Source organism: Alternaria alternata (assembly GCF_001642055.1).
Source record: "Alternaria alternata strain SRC1lrK2f unplaced genomic scaffold CC77scaffold_14, whole genome shotgun sequence".
Classification (NCBI taxonomy): domain Eukaryota; kingdom Fungi; phylum Ascomycota; class Dothideomycetes; order Pleosporales; family Pleosporaceae; genus Alternaria; species Alternaria alternata.
This window is the reverse complement of record NW_017306203.1, coordinates 497,217-515,209: the sequence shown is the minus strand read 5'-3', so window position 1 is coordinate 515,209 and position 17,993 is coordinate 497,217. Positions and strand designations below refer to the sequence as shown.

The 17,993-nt window shown below is 52.2% G+C and overlaps 4 protein-coding genes across 4 annotated transcripts; 1 reads left to right on the top strand and 3 right to left on the bottom strand.

Annotated features, from left to right (window-relative positions):
• Positions 1–10,535: 10,535 nt before the first annotated feature.
• Positions 10,536–11,555, top strand: CC77DRAFT_1021816 (transcription initiation factor IIE, beta subunit). The gene has a single exon (XM_018525339.1). The coding sequence runs from the start codon at positions 10,696–10,698 to the stop codon at positions 11,485–11,487; it is 792 nt and encodes a 263-aa protein (XP_018384389.1). The 5' UTR covers positions 10,536–10,695; the 3' UTR covers positions 11,488–11,555.
• A 458-nt stretch (positions 11,556–12,013) lies between these two features.
• CC77DRAFT_938902 (hypothetical protein) lies at positions 12,014–13,921 on the bottom strand (the record flags this gene model as incomplete). Its single annotated transcript, XM_018534647.1, has 2 exons — positions 12,014–13,272; positions 13,390–13,921. The coding sequence occupies 2 exons, from the start codon at positions 13,919–13,921 to the stop codon at positions 12,014–12,016; spliced, it is 1,791 nt and encodes a 596-aa protein (XP_018384388.1).
• Positions 13,922–13,950: 29 nt separating this feature from the next.
• On the bottom strand, positions 13,951–15,484 carry CC77DRAFT_177869 (NAD(P)-binding protein). Its single transcript, XM_018530486.1, has 2 exons — positions 14,588–15,484; positions 13,951–14,532 (listed from the first exon to the last, which is right to left on the bottom strand). The coding sequence occupies exons 1-2, from the start codon at positions 15,300–15,302 to the stop codon at positions 14,351–14,353; spliced, it is 897 nt and encodes a 298-aa protein (XP_018384387.1). The 5' UTR covers positions 15,303–15,484; the 3' UTR covers positions 13,951–14,350.
• On the bottom strand, positions 15,485–17,793 carry CC77DRAFT_177925 (hypothetical protein). The gene is made up of 4 exons (XM_018530487.1): positions 17,344–17,793; positions 16,285–17,279; positions 16,114–16,229; positions 15,485–16,058 (listed from the first exon to the last, which is right to left on the bottom strand). The coding sequence occupies exons 1-4, from the start codon at positions 17,399–17,401 to the stop codon at positions 15,668–15,670; spliced, it is 1,560 nt and encodes a 519-aa protein (XP_018384386.1). The 5' UTR covers positions 17,402–17,793; the 3' UTR covers positions 15,485–15,667.
• Between the last annotated feature and the right edge of the window lie 200 nt (positions 17,794–17,993).

Here is a 17,993-nt window from a genome sequence, read left to right as displayed (position 1 = left end):
GACCATGGTCGAGATTGACAGAGACATAGGGCTTGTATGCAGCACAGTCGATCCAATCAATGCCAAGTAGGAGCCGGGCATACTAATGGTTTCGGACTGTGAGCGCGTGAGGAAGCTCGTGGAAGTTTGGGAAAGAACAGGCTTGGCAGACCATACCTTAGCGTAGGGGTCTAGTCGCTCGTCTTGCTCGACTCCTCCCGTCTCCGCGCACGCATCTCGACAATATTCAGCCATGATTTACAGTAGCCACTTGTCGAACTGCATGACACGTTATCAAGAATCACCGCCACCGTTATTGCAGCCGCCATCCCCTCGGTCAAGAGTTCGGAACATCGCTCATACATCCGTGGTTGTCTGGCATACGAACACTGAAGACCTCCAGGCTCCACCGGTGTACACTTTCGCGACCGGATCATACGGCGACCGAAGCGTTGCGGAGGATCCGCATGTTTTTGCAGATTCCACCGTCATTCGTCTCCTGCGTCGAGCTAGCCGGAACGAGAGATATCCTGTTGCGTTGGCGAATCAAGACTATTGCAGCCACAGTCTACTGATAGCGCGCTGCAGCTTCCAACGACACCTGCATACATGCGGCTCTCCGAGGATTTGCTAACACTAACTTTTTAACTTTTCCGTAGGATTCACAAGACACCACGTGAATACGAAAAGCTTCCTCGCCTCTTCTGTGGTCCAGCCGGCAAAACCCCTCTCAAGTTACTCAAGCAGCGATGAGCTGGCACTGACTGCCAAGGAATGCTTTACACGTCGTATCAGTCGCGGCCAAATTCGAAGATGTCTCGTGGTACATGCGATGCTCGGTAAGAGATGTGCAGGGGCAAGGGTAGCGTCGGAGCATATCCATCGTGTCCACACCCCAGATGCACCTACCTCCACGCGATGAGCTTGTCTATCGACTCAAGGGCTAGATCGCGCCGCCTTCCTGTATGATTACAACCTTAGGCGATAGTTTCTACTGCCAGAATACTGCCAAATGTTCATTTCGTATCAAATTCCTTTGTCTACCCACATTCCGTTGGCATGTTCACATTTGTAGTGGATTACTTCGTTCAAGGGTCCAAGGTCCCACAAATAATAGCTTACCACACACTACAACTCAATCGATATCAGTCTGTCCCTACCCTCCTACACAGCTGGACTTACACAACATGCAATCAATCTGTCAAATGGACGCCACCAAATCTCTCCTCTGGATCGTTTAGCCATGACCGGGCATAAAGTCCATATGATCTCGATAACAATCTTCCCCACTTGCGCAACGACCAGCCCTTCGTGCTCAACTGGTATGATTGATAAAACATTCTTGCAGCGCTGCGTCAGCTTCATCTCCACATACGCTAGCCAGCTCGTCGACGCACGACTTCGCCTCCTGGCGGTCCTTCCAGTTTGTCAATGCAATGTCAAGACATCGTCACGAGGCCTCCAACAAGCAGATCATGAGCCAATCGCTATCCGCCCCGAAGATAATCAGCCTGCGTGTGATCCGAGTGTCAGGCTCTTGGCAATGGCCCTTTCCCGACCTCACGAATGATTCCTGATAACCTATCCGGCGGTTCGTCGCCCGAAGAGCGACGGCCCGGTTGGTGATGACGCGACGACCCGTTACCAATTCCACGGGCGACGGACTCTCATCTCGCAGTGCGTCGAGGCGCCACTCGTTTCGCTCCACATGCGCTACCCGAAGAACTTCATGATTTTTTCTGATATGCACGTCATGTCCGATTGGTGAGTGTGGCTTCCAGCGCATACGTTGCGACTTACCCCGACTCGTAATGGACTTGCATCTTTATCACATGGCAAATCTCTCCGATATGGCTGATAAGTACAGCCAGACAGCGCTCTTTCGAAAGGGGAAGCCTGATACGCTTTGTTGTATGAATGTCATTATCTATGGCCACGTCTGGATGTGCGCTTCTCGATAACAGATCTTCTAGAAATTGAGGAGATCGTGCTTCTCCTCATCATGACTTGATATGATTACATCCTATTTAGACATTCGTAGCTTGTTCTTGGACCATCTAACGAACCTGGTCATGATCTCTCTTCTCCCCTTCCAGGCCGCCATCATGCTCACTGAATTGACACAGGGATGCAACAAACCTCCGCAATACCTTGTCTCACCTCATCATTAGTTCGACGCGCATGCCAGCACCATGGACTATCAGTAACTAGTCATTTAGTTGCATAGCAGCTATAAGAGGACCGATTGTGACACTGGTTCTCCTCTGGCGAGGACGCGGAAGGAAATGAGGATGCAAATCATACAATCTATTACACACGAATGCCGAAACCGACTGCAGTAGTGTCTCATCAACGGGCCGAAGCTCCACGAGGCAGACGTCCATATCGTTTCGTCTCTGGAAGCATACTGACACCGAAGGCAATGAACGTGAATGATGAAGTAATCGTACAAATTGTGTCCTACTGCATGACGTGCAGGATATGAGTTTCCGACAACAGATCAAATGTTTGCTTGAAAAGCGACTAGTCAGGAGTGAGATACTGATACGCTCTACGATACGGATTGATAACAACTACAACAACAACATCGTGATGCACTCGTAGCAGCCCAAAGCTCGGCCCTACAGACAAACAACATATCTCACCACGATGACTTCGCTCTGTCAGAATGTTGTTCGAAGGTCGACAACTACTCCTTTCCCCTCCCTGATGGATCTAGAACAGCACTTTCGGCCTCTCCTGCCAGCGTATCATCATCCTTCCTAGATGGATGTCTCAGAGATGCATCGACGTTCCGCACATCCTGGGTTTTGTCTCCTTCTGTCTCTCGTCGCATATCGCGAACGGATTGGAACAAGGAAGTAGTCGTACGACTTGTAAGCCATTAACACGATCGATACGAAAATGAAACGATGATGCATATCGCACGGTCCGGATTCCACGCGGCAACCATCATCTACAACATCGGCTTGCAAGATTAGGAAAGGATAGGAGCTTTTTGTCGCGATGGCTCGAGTATGTTAAAATGTGATTCGACATTTGTAATCCGTACTCTGCTCCTTTGGTGAACACAATCATCGTGTTCGTTTCCCGTAAAAGAATGATGCGATTGCATAAGCCCCCAACTTACAAACACAAGACGTCTTCCCGACGTCCATCACAAACAGGCGTCGTCCACGGGCATGGCTTTGCCTCCACTGCTCAGAGCATACACGGCTCATGACTCTGATGAACCAGCACAGTCAACGCATTTTTAGCTACCGAGCACGCGTATCAAAGGACCTCAGATCAAAATTTATGTCGCAACAAATCTCCATAAAAAACACCATGTAAATGCTATAGTACAGACACAAGCTCTCTTGGAGATTTCATCTAACCGAGAGCCCACCCGCTCATTACCAATGGCACAGCTCATCCCGCTAAATCTCATTTTAATACATCTCGTTTCCTTCGAAAGAATACCGTAAGCATAAAAACAGAAAACAAATGAAAAGCATACTGTATCCCCGCATCATTTTTTCTTTTACTCAGCAGCACCCTGCTGCTGCTGTCCGGCACCACCGCCGCCAGCACCACCACGTCCACCTCGTGCCCTCTTCCCACCTCTCGTCGCACCTTCACCAATATCATCTTCCGCGCCACGCTTCTGTCCGCGTCCAGCCTGTCCCTGACCGCCTTGGCTTTGACCAGGCTGGAAGCCCTGCGCACCAGGATTCAAGCCACCTCTTGCCGGTGATCCTTGATTCTGATTTGATTGACCACGGCCACGACCCGCACCTCGGCCGTTGCCACGACCAATTTGCGAAGCACCGGCTCCAGCTCCGGCATTGGGACCTTGATTCTGTTGCTGATTATTCTGGGTTTGGGTTTGAGGTTGTTGCTGGTTTTGGCCTCGTCCCCTACCACCAGGCATAGGGATGCCGCTTCCAGCACCACCGCGGGGGATGTTTGATGCAAGAGCTCCCCTAATGGCAGCAGGGCCCGTTCCTACACCGTCGCCGCGGCCGCGTCCCGGCTGCTGCTGCTGCTGTGCTTGACCTTGGACTGTGAAACCTGGCTGTGGGAGTCCGCGACCCATCTGGCTTTGGCTACGTGGGAATGGGTCTGCGTTGGTGCCGTGGCCAGCAGGGGCAGCTTGAGCGAAGGGATTGGGCTGGGGGTTGGATTGTTGGAAAGGTGCGGGTTGGGACGCTTGAGCCGGAGGCGCGTTATTGGCGCCGTTTGCCTGGGGTGTGTTGGTTGTGGAGGGTGCTGCTGGCTGTTGCTGCGGTGTCGATGTCGGTGCTTGACCTTGTGTGGCAGCAGGTTTGGCGGGTGTAGCAGGTTGTACAGGCTTAGCAGCTTCCACTGGCTTCTGCTGTAGCGCAATCGCGTATACCTTTGCAACTTCCTCTGTAGGCGTTTCCTTTGCGGCCTTCTCGACGTAGCCGAATCTCGTCCTAACGAGCTTCAGCTGCGAATCCTTCAGTTTTGACTTGAGCTCATGTGTCTTGGCCAGCTTCGTCTCCAATTCCTCCAACTTCTCCTTCAGCTTCTTCTCCCATGCAGCGTTGACTGCAGCCAGGTCCTCGCTCGAGCCAGCCTCCTTAGCTTGCTCAGGCTCTTGCTTGACACCTGTAAGGCCGTCGATGACCTTTTGGGCATTCTCCTGGATCTGTGTCTTAAGTTGTTGGATCTCCTGCTCAAGTTTCTTGATCATCTCTTCCTTCTTAGCCATTTGTCCTTGGAGATTGGACTTGACTTGAGACACAAATACTCTGTAAGCACCGGTGTTGTTCTTCAACCAAGCCTTGAGCTGCTGGTCTGTGACTGTTGGTCGCGGCAGATCTTCCGTGTTGACCATGCCATCCGGTGCAGGTTGAGTAACGGCTGGCGTAGCTTCCTTGGGAGCGTCTTGTGGAGGGGCTGCTTTCTGCAGCTCTTGCTGTAGACGCTCAAGCTCGACTTGGTGAGCGTCCTTCACCCTGATAAGCTCTTGGCTGGACTCATCCCTAATCTTCTTGATCTGATCGTTGGCCTTGGTCTTAATCTTCTCTAGATTACCTTCTCTCGCGACGACCTTGGCTTCGCGGGCGTTCAGCGACGTCTCAAGCTCCTTCAACTGGGCCTCTCGTTGATCCAACGAAGCTTTGATGGCTGCGATTTCTTCGCTGTTTTGCGTGACTTCTGGCTGCGTCTCACCTTCAGCGGTGTGTTGAGCTGATTTCGCGCTGGCAAGTTGAGCCCGCAGATCGTCGACTTCGGCTGCCTTTGCAGCAAGCTCCTCTCTAAGCTTCTCAGTATCAGCTGCCACAGCGGAATCAGCCGCGTGTTCGGCAGGAGCCAAGCTGGTCGCGGGCTGTTGACCTTGAGGCTGGGATTGCGAAAGCTGCTGTCGAAGCTCATCCATGGTAGCGCCCTGAGCCGCCTGCAGGAAGTCAGTATGTGATCCAACAATGGTATGGTATAAACTTACAGTCTCTGTCTGGATTTTCTCCAGTTGAGCTGCAGTGGCTGATCGGCTGCTCTCTGCGTCTGCAGCCTTTTGTTGAGCTTCAGCCAGCTGCTCCTGCAATTGTGCCAGTTGCTGTGCAGTCGCATCAGAAGTCTCGCTGATTTGGCCTTCCTCGCCTGCTTCTGCGTTGCCAGTCGATTGGGCAGATGCATTCGCTTGAGCAATGGCTTCATCACGAGCGGTTCTTGCAGCATTGAGTTCTTGCTGGGTGGTCGCGAGCTGCGTTCGGATCTGCTCCAGTTCCTTCTGGAGTGTCGCGATTCGCTCCTGGGATTGACCAGCACCCGCACTCGTTGTTTGTGCGTTCGTAAGTTCCTGTCGAATGCGCTCAATTTCCTGCTGCAAGTCTGTAACAGATTTCTGGGCCTCGTCTCGCTCAGCAGTGCGCGCGCTGATTTCGTCGTTCTTAACCTTCATGCGCTCGTTGTGCTTCTTTTGGAACTTCTCCCTTTCAGACTTCTGGATGTTATCACGCTCGGCATTAGCAGTTTGTACCTCGCCAGTAAGGGCTGTGATCTGCTCATTGAGGCCTGCCACTTGCTCGAGTGCCTGATCGCGCTCAACCTTGTAGTCTTCGATCTGTTTTTTGAGATCCTCGAGTTCCTTGGGATCAATGCGATCATAGCGTTGGAGCACATCTTGGTGGCGCTTCTGCCAACGGTCGCGGTCCTCTTCGACAGCCTTGAGATGACCGACGTTGAGCTCCAGCTCACCCTCAAGCTCGGTTACGCGAATTTGCAAGGGTTCTAGTTGAGCCTGCAGGTCTTCCAATTCCTTAGCCTTCTCGGCGAATGAGGCTTGAAGACGAGTGTTTTCACTTCGTAATGTCGCATTGCTCTCACGGTAAACATTGAGCTCTTCGAGGTTCTTGTTAAGATGTGCAAGGCTGGAGTTGCTGTGGGAACCAGAGGCCTTGGCCTGCTCTTCCAACAACTTCTCTCGGGTTTGGTCGAGCTGGCCTTGGGCGTGCGTGAGTTGCTGCTCCAGACGCTTCGACTCTTGTACCTTGAGGTTGAGCTGCACCTCCAAGATCTCTTTCTCGCGGCGGAGATATGTCTCGATATCCTGGAGATTGCTTGAGCCGGATTCTGCGGTACCGGTCTCACCAGCCGCAGCACCCCGGTCATTCTTTAAGCTGTTGATTTGTTCCTTGTATTCGTCGAATTGCTTGAGCAAAGTCTGGTTATATTGCTTCAAATCATCATGGCGGCGTCTGGCTTCAGTAAGCTGCTCCTCATACCGACCCTCGGTAGACTTCCAGTGGTCTTGGCTTTGCTCCAGTGTCGTTCGTGCAGCTTCAGCCTGTGTTTTGAACTCTGTGATCTGAGACTGAAGTTGGTTGTGCTGGTCTCGTAGTTCGCGAAGCTTCTCCATGCTCTCGGCGTGCTTCTGGAACTCATGCTCGTAGTCCTTCTGGGCACGCTCTGCAATGTCGGCCTGGGTCTTGACGTATTGTGTTTGGTTTTCGGCCTCGGCCTTGTAGTCGGCGACGTCATTCTTGAGTCGGGTGATTTCTGCCTCCAGGGTTTCCTTCTCTTGCCTCAGTACCAAGGTGTCTTGCTCATGCTTGCCCCTCAGTTCAGTGAGTTCGGTGCTACTGGTAGCAAGCTCAGATGAGATGTCCTCAACACGCTGCTGAAGGTCGCTGATAGTTGCGTCCTTCTCTTCTTGTGCAAGATTGAGTTGCTCCTGGAGTCGTTCGTGGGCTTCGACGAAAGTCTGTAACCGGTTTTCGGCGTCCTGTGCGATATCCTGGAAACCGGCAATCTGGGCAGTAACAGCTTCAAGGTCCTCCTCCTTGCGCTGAATCTTGCGCTTGAGATCTGAAACTTGTTCGGCCAGCTGTTCCTCACGGCTGACAGAATCCTGCTCTTCGCTCGAGCCGTTGGTCTGTGGCTGGAGAGCCTGTACGCGCTCCTCGGCGGACTGGAGCTGATTCTGGAGGTCCTTGATGCGTTGTTCCAGCTGTTGGCGTGTTGATTCGGCAGTCGCAGACTTGACCTCAGCACTATTGCGCGCGGCGATAAGATCGTCAATTCGTCGTTGCGCTTCAGTCCGCTCGTACTCCCGCTGTGCACTAGCCTTCTTATGCTCCGCAATTTCATCCTCCAGTTTGCTTTCGGCACTCTGCAAGTCGGTCCGGAGCTTGTCCACCGTGTTCTGCAATTCGCGCCGACTCTCCGCTGTAGCCAACTCAGCTTCATTGCGCAAGCTTTGGATTTGAGAAACCATGTTGCTCAACCGATCGCGCTCACTCATCAACTCTTGGTTCCTTTCTTTGAGACGAGCTTCAATCGTTGCGGACATTTGTTGAGATGCCTTGAGCTGGACCATCTCGCCTTGTAAGCTCTGCAGACGGGCCTCGGCTTCAGCGGCATTTTGAGTGGCTTTGACAAGCCTGTCGTCCTGCTGGGCCATAGTCGCCTGGACTTTGTTGTAGCGTTCTTGAAGCGAGTCCTTCTCAGATTGGAGCAATTTGATGCTTCCCTCCAGGCGAGCATACCGGTCCTGCTCTCGACGCACCTGCGACTCAAAGCGGAGCTTATCACTTTGAAGTTGTGAGTTATCCTTGGTGAGGTTGTCGACTTGCGCCTTGAGTGTGGCGCGGTCGGTGGCACTCTCCTCTTTAAGCAAGTCAATATGGGACTGAAGGTCCTTGATGAGCTTGCTGTACTCTGGAATGTCGCGGGATTGCGATCCATTTTCTAGCAACAAGGCACCCCCGGTCGCGGGCACTGACTGTGCAAACGCAGACGTTGACTGGGAGAAAGATGCTTGCTGTCCTCGGCCGCTGACTATACGGCTGTACATGTCGCGTTCAGTCTTGAGGGTTTGCGAGCGAACGTTGAGGGACTTGATCTCTTCTTCCTTCTCCGCAACCACGGAGCGCAGGCGACCAAGCTCCTCGATGTCGTGTTGGTATTGTTCAGACTTCATTCTGACCTCTTGCCTCTCCTGTTCGTCGCCCACTTGTCGAAGAGTGCGTGTCAGCTCGGCATTTTGTTGCTGGAGGCTAGCGATGTCCTTGTAAAGAATAAGATGCTTGGTGATCATGCTGTGTGTAGGCGAGTCTTCGGGTATGTGCTGGTCAGGCACTTCGTTCTTCTCGATAGCGTTGATGATGAACTCCTGCTGTTCCTCAGTGAGACTACCTAGACCCTCCTCTTCTACTTGCCGACGCCATAGCAAGGTACGTAGCTGGATCGTCATATCCTGGACCTGGCGACGCAGGAGACCAGATTCGTTGTGTACGCCTTCCAAGTCACCCAAGGCCTTGCGCGAGTCCCGTTGTGCTGCCTCGCGTTCGGCAATAGCTTCCTCGAGAAGGGCGGAGACTTCGTTGTTCTGCTCGATGAGCGCATCGTTTTGACGACGAATTTCGTCAAATTCTGGCTGGGCCCGTTCCATCTCTTGTAGCATTTCATTGAGGACGTTGGTCTGCTCTTCTTGCTTCTCGCGGACCTTGCGTAGCTCCTTCTTGAGTTCGTTGTTCTCGATGAGTAGCTGAGTCTTGGACGCATCGGTCTTGAGCTGCGAGCCGCCAGGAGAGAAAACGACGGCGGGCGAAGCTGCTCTGCCTGGGGTGCTGAAGCCGCCGTTCATGCTCATGCCATGTCGTGGTGTTCCAGGGACACGGACGGAACTTCGAAGATCGGAGTTGTCGCTCTTGAGGGTCTCGACGAGCGTCTCTAGCTCAGCAGTGCGCGCATCGGCTTCGGCAGCCCTTTCGCGTTCCACCTCGACTTCAGCCTGCAGTTGCCCGATCTCGGTGGCAGCCTCCTCTTGGACGCGGCTGCTGTCTGCCTGCAGCTGCTCCAGGCGTTTCTTTGTCATCTCATTGTTCTGCTGATGCAACGTCGACAGGCGGCGTGCGCTGTCGAGCTCGATGCGGAAGTGAGCCTCGGCAGCTGATGCTGCGTTCTCCAGCTCCTCGATACGCAAGCGATCCTCCTCGGCCTTGCTCTTGAGCTCCTCAATGTGTTGTCGCAACAGTGTCTCGGCACGGCGCAGTTCATCAATGGTCTCGGCGGCATCGGCGTTCTCGCGCTGGAGCTGGGCAATCTGCGCATTCTTCTCCTTTCGGTATTTGCTGTGGTCGTCGGCGCGTGTCTTGAGTTCGGTCGTGTACCAGTCGTTGTTGCTGCGGAGTTGCTCAATTTCCTGCTGCAGGTTGGCCTCGCGGAACTTGACGTTGGTGGCAGCGCTCTCAAGAGACTGTGTCTTCTCCTCGAGTGCCGACACCTGCTTGCGCAGCTCGACGGACTTCTGGTGTTGCTCGGTAAGCTCCTTCGCGAGGCGGTCGTGTGCGGTCGTCTTGGTTTCGTGCATGGCAATCATGTCGCGGTTCTGGGACTCGAGCGTCTTGATGCGCGACTCCAGCGCCTGCGTCTCAGACGTGGAGCTGCTAGCCGTGGCCTGCAGGTTGTGCAGTGCCGACTCTGCCTCTTGCCGTGCATTTTCTGTAAACGCGTCAGCATGAATTGGCGACGGGTAAGCTTTGCATCTCATACCTTCCTGGACAAGCTTCTTCTTCAATTCCTCGGCCTCCTTCTGCGCCTTCTCTGCCGTGGCCTTCAAGACCCGCGCGCGCTGCTCGCCGCCCTGGATAGCTGCTTCGAGCTCGACATCGGTGCGAATCTTGTCCGACTGCAAGTCATCGTAGGCGCGTGCCTTGGCTTCGATTTGGGTGAGCAGCGTCTGGACTAGCTCTATGGTGGGTTCGGATAGTAATGACTGTAGCGTCGTCTCGGGGACGGAGTAGGACGCGGCCAGGTAGCCAACGTCGACCGTCGCCGCCATTATCGTGTATTAATCTATTGGGGACGTCGAGGCATTCTCCAGAGTCGCTCGACGAGTGCCCAGAAAGAAAGGAGACAAAGGAGGGAGGGCGGTGTTGTTGACGCGAACAATGAGCGGGTCCACAGGTCAAAGTCGCGAGTTGCAGTTGTTTGACGACGTTCGCGCAGGGGCCAGGCTCTAGCGCGGCAGCCTTGAGGTCATAGCACATGTCCGTCTTTCTCCCCGACGCTTCCAGTCGACGTCTTCGCCAACAACACCTTCACCCACTCCTCCCTAGCACCTTCCGCCGACCCACGCTCACTACCGTCCTATTACTCCTAGCAGGGCGAGACTTTCGCTTGCGACTCTTTAACTAGACGCCGCACGCCCCGACCGCCGACATCGACATCTCCCATCCACAACTACAACCAACTACGCCAACCATGTCGTTCCTCAAGGCAAACTCGGCCACGGCCATGAATGCCCCTTCACCCACACCCTCGTCCTCGTCCGCTAGCGGCAAGCGCAAGCGTCCTGCCGATGGAGCGCCCCCGGTCGTCTACTCGCAGCCGCAGGACACAGGCACCGGCGAGCATGTCTTCACGCGCCTCACCTACGTCAACGACTTCCTGCGCGAACGAAAGGACAAATGGCACACCTTCGATGACATAATGGAATATCTCAACATCCCGCCCGGTCACATCCAGCGCGAACAGCTCCGCCAGCTCATGCGCGCCGACAACCAAGGCAACAGGATCAGCTGGGACGCTGCGAACGAGCGCTACAAGTACAAGAGCAAGCTCAGCATTCACGACCGTGCACAGCTAAAAGGCCATTTCCAAACGCAAAAGTCGGCCATGGGACTTCAGATCAAAGACCTGAAAGATGGCTGGTCCACCGTGGCTGATGATATTACAAAGATGGAAGACAAGAAGGAGGTGCTGGTGCGACGCGCCAAGGACGGCGTGCCAAAGACCGTCTGGGGCAATGACCCCTCTCTCATGCTGCCCATGGACCCCGTCTTCGCAAAGGCGTGGCACTCGGTTCAGGTACCGGATAACCCTGATGAGTTGCGCAAGGCCCTGTTAGCCAACAAATTGACCGCTGCTACCCAAGCCAAGGTCATTGTTGCTGCCCCTACGACCAAGAAGAAGAAGGGTCCTCGTCGTGGTGGAAAGCAGACCAACACCCACATGATTGGTATTCTCAAGGATTTCTCTGGAATGAGGAAGTAAATTCTTTTGCTTTTGATGCATAGCGAAGGCGTTTGGGGTGGTTTTTTTTTCCTCTGCAACGTGGGAAGACTGTTGAAACTGATTCAAATTGGTATAAGTCATGTACATTATGCGTTATTGTTTTTGCCTACGATTACTCTTAACACTACATGAGAAAGTATGTAGCCCAAGATTGCAACTCTCTTCAAAGTTTGCCAACCTTAGACCAAACCAATGTTACAACAAAGCACCATCAATTTTCAAGTTAATGGACCCACCGTTCTATTATATCTTTAAATACAACGTTCTTGCTGTGCCTGTAACACTATCGAAACCGAACCCGACACCTAGGTTGTACAGTGAAGCCTGAGGCTGAACGCGACAGCGAGAAAGGGGACGAAGGACTACGCTAAAGGAGCCTCTTCCTGCTTGTTCAGGAATGTTTTGGGTGCTACACTCGACCTCATAGTGGTACAAAACTGTAGCATGGACCGGATGAGAATTCAAATCTGGTGTCTCTTCTAGTCCTTTGCACGTCATCTGGGTTTCAGCTAGCCACTGACTTAGGAGACGGTATAGTTTCCTTACCACGTCCCTTCCAGTACGGCTCTTTCTGCAACCGCTCATCAACGAACCGTTCAGGGAAGCCGAGATCTCTACTAGCCTCATAGCCATACTCCAAATCGCGGATCCGAGCATCTTCACTTGATCCCCGTGGTTCATATACCACACTGCCCGCCTTACGAAACATCTCGTTCTCTTCCTCGAACCTGACCTTCATGTCTTTGAGTATTGCAGCGAGATGTTTCTGCTGTGTTGCGTCGATCCATACCTTTGCGCATTCTCGGTTGGTGCCCTTAGTTGCCGTTGGCTGCCATTTAACATCTGACTCCCATTCAATATCTTCGTTCCAGCCCCAAGGTCGCTCGATGGTAAAAGGACTGCCTTCATAGAACATGTCGCACAATATAACGGTAGTTCTTATTCCTCCAACAGCGGCTAGCTGGCAGATCGATGCTATTTCGTCAAACCATTCGTCCTTCCAGTCCAGCAGGGGAAATTCGATACGCAAGAGACGTAACTTGGGGAAAGCATTCCACTTGTTCTGCACGACATCATGAAGCGCTGGGAGTAAGCAATTCGAGGCGAATGGGAAATCTCCGTCATGTCCGCCGACCCGAGTCTGGTCATGGGTCCTCGTAATCCAGAGCTCTTCTAGGTTTTCAGGTAGCACAGACCAAAGTTGCTCCTGAGCAGAACGTTGCATATTTGCTTGGCGAAACAGTGTCCTGTGAGACCATATATATAGAGGAGCCACTCTGAGTCGCTTCAGCGCAACGAAGGACTTGAATGAGCATAGTCCAGGATTATCGCGAATTCGTTTGTCATGATAAAGATAGGCACCGTCGTAGCTCAGACTCAGTCCTTCCAGCGACTCACAATGTGGCTGCAGGCTCTTCATGATTGCCTGGTGATCCGTACCACACCAAGACCATGATCGATCGCCAATCTCGTAGCTAAACGTCTTCAATTTCCCGGGTATTGTTGCATCCATCATAAGCTGGAAATGGTCTTTGTGTAGTTGGGAGCGACGCAGTTCGATGTATTCCACCGGGCATGATCGAAGTGGCAGCGTTGCGAACGGATTCTTCGCATCTTCCAAATCCGGAGGATCACCCATATCCCCAAGCCTCCATCCGTATATAGAGCGGACATTGGGAAGATGGAAGAAGTTTGCCAGATGTAAGGTGTAGTTGGAGTACCTGCGCACCGGCCCTGTGAATCTGACCATGATGTCGATATGGTCTGAAACTGCAGGCAGCTGTACTACCTGCGATGGGTTACTCGCAACGCTTTTGACCGTTTCCTTTGTGGAGCCGCAGCGTGATCGTAGCTTATTCATGATTTTAGGCCACAGTAAACGGAAATCAACGTGATCATTGCGCGACACTGGAGATACCGTCTTTGAGTCTGCTGGGGCTTTGCCAGTGCTAACCCTGAAATCCAGTCGTCGTAACTGGGGAAGACAAGCGAGTAGAACTGCCATGATAGCATCCTCATTCTCGCCAGATGAAATCTTACCATAGAGTTCGTTGGCCTCTTCTTCGCTAGACGTAAATGCTGCACTCTTGGCCTTCAAGACGCTCTGCACCTCTGTATCTTTGAGTTCAGGCCATGAACAGTCACGAGACTTCCCTTTGGTCCTTGCCCATGAATCAGGTACGATGAATGATTCGACAAGAGCGGCGTGGGCTGGGGAGGTAAACATCAAGTACGCGAGGGCGGGGAGATGGTGCGTCTCCTTCAGATCTATCCCCGAGTACAGAAATGGCGTGGCGATGCGGTTGAAGTCTCTTGAGGTTAGGCATAAACTCAGGAGAGAATCGCGAGGAGCGAAAGATAGTACTTGTTCTAGTAGCTCCGTGGGAAGCTTCTGCTCAACTGAGGATGACATGATGGTAACACCAGGTATGAGGTGTTCGCGAAAGCGCTTTGCGCGAAATGAGTGACGAATATAACAGCAGGTTCATTGTACGTTCTGATGAATCTAATGTAGCTCAAGGCATCCACATGCAGGGCGTGTTGGAGGCCTGCTTGGTACCTAATGTTAGCGTCGCTGACGTGACGTCACCGCCGCGTCCTCCAATCCTGTAAGCGACTTCTTTCTATTACCAGCCTTTTTTGATCTTCATTTCCCATTGGCCGTCACGTATCCAGGATAAATCAACAAGGCGTACTCTCAAGTTTATGCATGAATGTAGGTTGAACCCGAATACCCTTTTCTGTGCAAAACCAAAACAGTAGAGTCTCCCGACCATCCTAGAAGATACGTGACTGTGATCCACCAAATTGATCACATCCTCTAGATCATTCTTCGCATAGATTAGTTAGTGCAAGTATCGAATGGCCAGCCGACAAGGTCGATGTTGAGTAGCCTGCTAGACTCAATCTCTTTGGCACGAGACTTGAGCTCGTCGATGTCCCAGTTGCACCACAAGAACTTCCCTTTGAGGAATCGGGCCTCTGGGGTCGCAAGCCAGAGATTGAAGCTTGCTGGGAGAGTGACTAGATGACGAGCTGTTAGCTTCACCGTATTGCGTAGTGTAAAATTAGATCTTACCATCATCAGTCTTCACATCTTTAAAGCTATCCGCACCGCCGACTTTGAGGTTCATCTCAGTGAGAACAACGCCGGGCTGAGTATGGAAAACACTGAGGTTTGGCTTCGCAAGAAGCACGGTATCCCACAAGCGATAAACAGCCATCTTGGCAACGCAATAGGCGGCGAAGGCATCGTTGAGACTCAAATGAGCACCCCAAGAGTTGATGGCGATGACATGAGCATCTGGGGCAGCTGTACGAATAAAGGCCTTTGCAACCCACAAAGAACCCTCGAGGTTGTCGGTAACAGCTCTGAGAAACTCGCGTCCGTCGACATCCGCGAAATTATCATTCGGCCCAACAGCTGCAGCAGCGTGAATGACTGTGTTGATCTCGCCATCCTTGGCGAAGTTGTCAAATGCAGCATTGACTGAAGCCTCATCGGTGACGTCGGTGCTCTGGATGAAAACGATCGTACCAGGAGATTCCTTCTCAATATAGGCTTTGTTCTCGAGTAGAGGGCCTTCACGACGTCCAAGCAGACCAATGCGCGCGGCACCTGCGCGAGCGAAGAAGCGTGCTGTCTCTCCTCCGATGCCAGTGATGCCTCCACCTGTCACCATGATCGATTTGCCTTTCTGAGAGAGAGCCGCGAGGCTAGGATTGCCAGCGGGTTGAGCCGTGTTATGCCAGCGCTTGACAGGCGACGGGAAGGGTGGAGTGTCGGAAACCATGGCGACTTTACTGAGCTATGTTGGAATAGAAGAGCTGGACAAAAGATTGGCTGCTGTGTAATCTGCGACTTGCAGCACTGGAGTCCGGAGTAAGTGACCACTTGTCTTGGAGGGAATCTTTACGGTCTTATACCGGGAAATCTCATCGAAAATGGACATGTAGTGCTGCATGTCATCATCTACACTGTGCTTGGGATACAAATTTGTTCCATCCGACGCGCGTGAACTCCGACCATGATCATGGTACTCTCCGCCATACCACAATGGGCTTTCATACATGAAATAATATGCTTGGATACAAATAGCTAGTCCTCTCCGATGGTTTGTCTTTGGAGCGCCTCGGCCCTATCCCCATGTTCATACCGCTATGCCAGGGACGCCACAAGCATGATCAACCCGCCCATACCGTCCATACCAGAACACCACTCTGCCCACCAGTTTGAGCAGTGACGACTTCTGTTGTTGTGAATCTGAGAAGCGGGTTCTTTATCTGACGGAGCATATGGTAGCCACGCGTCGCGGCAGGATAGCCTTCCCTGATCTAACTTGATGATCTCGCCGTCGACGGCCAACGCGTACGAAATTTGTCCCTGTGGCTCCGTTTGGCTCTGTGATTTCCAGTCTTGTGCATTTTTTGCCTCCCAGAGTTGCCGTTTCGCGGGCAAAGGTGCAATCACGAATTCCGCAGGCATATTGCACATAGCTGCTGGTTCAAAGAAGATGAGTTTGTTCAGGACGCGATAGATAACCGCAAGTCTACCAGAACAGTCAGTAGGTAGGGATGGAATGATAATGCCAATAGCTGGCGTACCTCCGCCGGGACTCTTTATAGACCCAGTCTTGCCAGCTGCTTTCAGACGTGTTGCGACACGATAGGTAATTTGCATGGCAGTCAAAGTCGTCATGAGACAGTTGTATTGCGATGAGCTAGGCAGATTATTGTCAGAAAAGCTTGTTACGAGAGGGGATACAGTAAACTTACAATGACCGCCTTCTCCAGAAGATGGTCCACATTGTTATGCTCAGTCTCGCCCTCGTCCAGACGGATCAACACATAGACTGAGAGAGCTTGCATAGCACCAAGCAATTCCCATTTACCGAGAGTCTGGTTCTGACACATGCGTTCACACTCTTGCTTTACGTTGCGCCAGAAAAGCCTTCGGCTTCCTTGTATTCCATTCGCCATCATGTGTATTAGGGCAATGCAGTTTTCAAGTGGCTCGTTTGTTGTACCTTCATCTGTGAATGAAACGCAGCTCGGGTGAATGAATGGGGGAAGAGTGCTTTGACGCAGCATTAGCGGGTAAGATTTAAGAGTGTAGAATAACAGATTGGCAGTTCTGTCCGCTCCGGGGCGCATATTTGGTCGTTGCATCATTGATCGTACATTCTGGTTAGGAATTGGTGGGATGGAAGAGCTCACCAGCCATGAAGCGTGATCCTGTCGCTGCCGCTGAGAAGCGGGTTGAGGTTGCTCTTGAAATGCTACATCTGCTGTTTCCGGAAGCAACAAAGACGGCGAAACGGGGGTCTGGCCAGCTGAAGCTAGCGAATGAGATGGTGTTGTTGTAAAAAGATTCAAGTCATGTGTAGAACGTATGAAGTCGTCAAAGGTCGCAGTGTCGTGGAGGTTCCACTGTATATCAGCGGACAGCATGGAGTTTTCACGGGCCGGTAACAGCTCTCGAATATCCTGAATCTGTTCGGGTACTGCTGATACTATGGTGTTTGTAGGATCTTGATCTAAACCATGCAGGTCGGGTATGTCATGCCGTGTTTTTACAGGGTTGCGTCTTTTCACTGCAGACCATGAAGGGTACTTGCACGTGATGTCTTTCCGGAGACAGCGCGAGCATGCTGGCAGTGCGTTGTCACAGCTGGTCTTGGTTTTTGCGCAAGTTGTGCATGATCTTCGTCTCTGTACTGGTTCTTTCTTGTTGGACCGACAGTAGTACCCATGACGTTTTAATCTTGACTCTTTGGGACAGTCAGTCTGCCATCTTTGGCTTCGTATATATGACAATCCAGCAAATATACTGACGCTTCGAAAAAGGCTTCTTACACTGGCTACACCAGAGCACAGGTGCCTGCTCTGCCATCGAGTGCTGATTAGCAAGCAGGGATATGGTTTGCTACCCGCTCAATTTGAGGTGTCCCAGTTGTCACTTCTACCCTATGAAGAGATAGGGATTGTCCTACGACGAAGCTTGATCGTGCTCGGTACTGGGTTGGGATGGGCTGACAAATGCGCGAGCAGCACACCCCCACTTTCATCCTTCGGCCACTACAAATTGTAATCCCCGGTTCAAAGAGCGAATTCCCTAGGTGGTCTAGTGCTGAAATGATGCATCGATGTTCCAAAGTCATCAATAGAGAGAATAAGAAGAAAAGAACGAGCGCAGTATTCACGTGATGCTGAAGCGGTCAGCGAGGCAAAACGTTCAACCCACACAATTGCTTTTGCATCAGGCTGGCCATCGAAATTTGAAACAAATATTCTGAAGATGTTTTTCAAAACGCTAGCAGACAAGGTGGGGAAGAGCGTTGCCTAGAAATAGCCGCATAGAAGGCGTAAGGCTGCGGATGTCGAGCCTGCTTTTCATCTGGCCGCCACTACAGCGATTGAAGGTGTGTATACCGGACAGGAATCCAGAACACCAGTTGTTCTTGACGATTCCATAGGTACGCCTT

What these genes read in the sequence shown, in the direction of transcription:
- CC77DRAFT_177925 (XM_018530487.1), bottom strand. Translation starts at nt 17,401, where the DNA reads ATGGCAGAGCAGGCACCTGTGCTCTGGTGTAGCCAGTGTAAGAAGCCT. An exon ending in TAAGAAGCCTTTTTCGAAGC is followed by an intron (nt 17,280 to 17,343) that starts GTCAGTATATTT and finishes ACTGTCCCAAAG; the next exon opens with AGTCAAGATTAAAACGTCAT. An exon ending in TTCTGGAGAAGGCGGTCATT is followed by an intron (nt 16,230 to 16,284) that starts GTAAGTTTACTG and finishes TAATCTGCCTAG; the next exon opens with CTCATCGCAATACAACTGTC.
- CC77DRAFT_177869 (XM_018530486.1), bottom strand. Translation starts at nt 15,302, where the DNA reads ATGGTTTCCGACACTCCACCCTTCCCGTCGCCTGTCAAGCGCTGGCAT. An exon ending in AGATGTGAAGACTGATGATG is followed by an intron (nt 14,533 to 14,587) that starts GTAAGATCTAAT and finishes CTCGTCATCTAG; the next exon opens with TCACTCTCCCAGCAAGCTTC.
- CC77DRAFT_1021816 (XM_018525339.1), top strand. Translation starts at nt 10,696, where the DNA reads ATGTCGTTCCTCAAGGCAAACTCGGCCACGGCCATGAATGCCCCTTCA.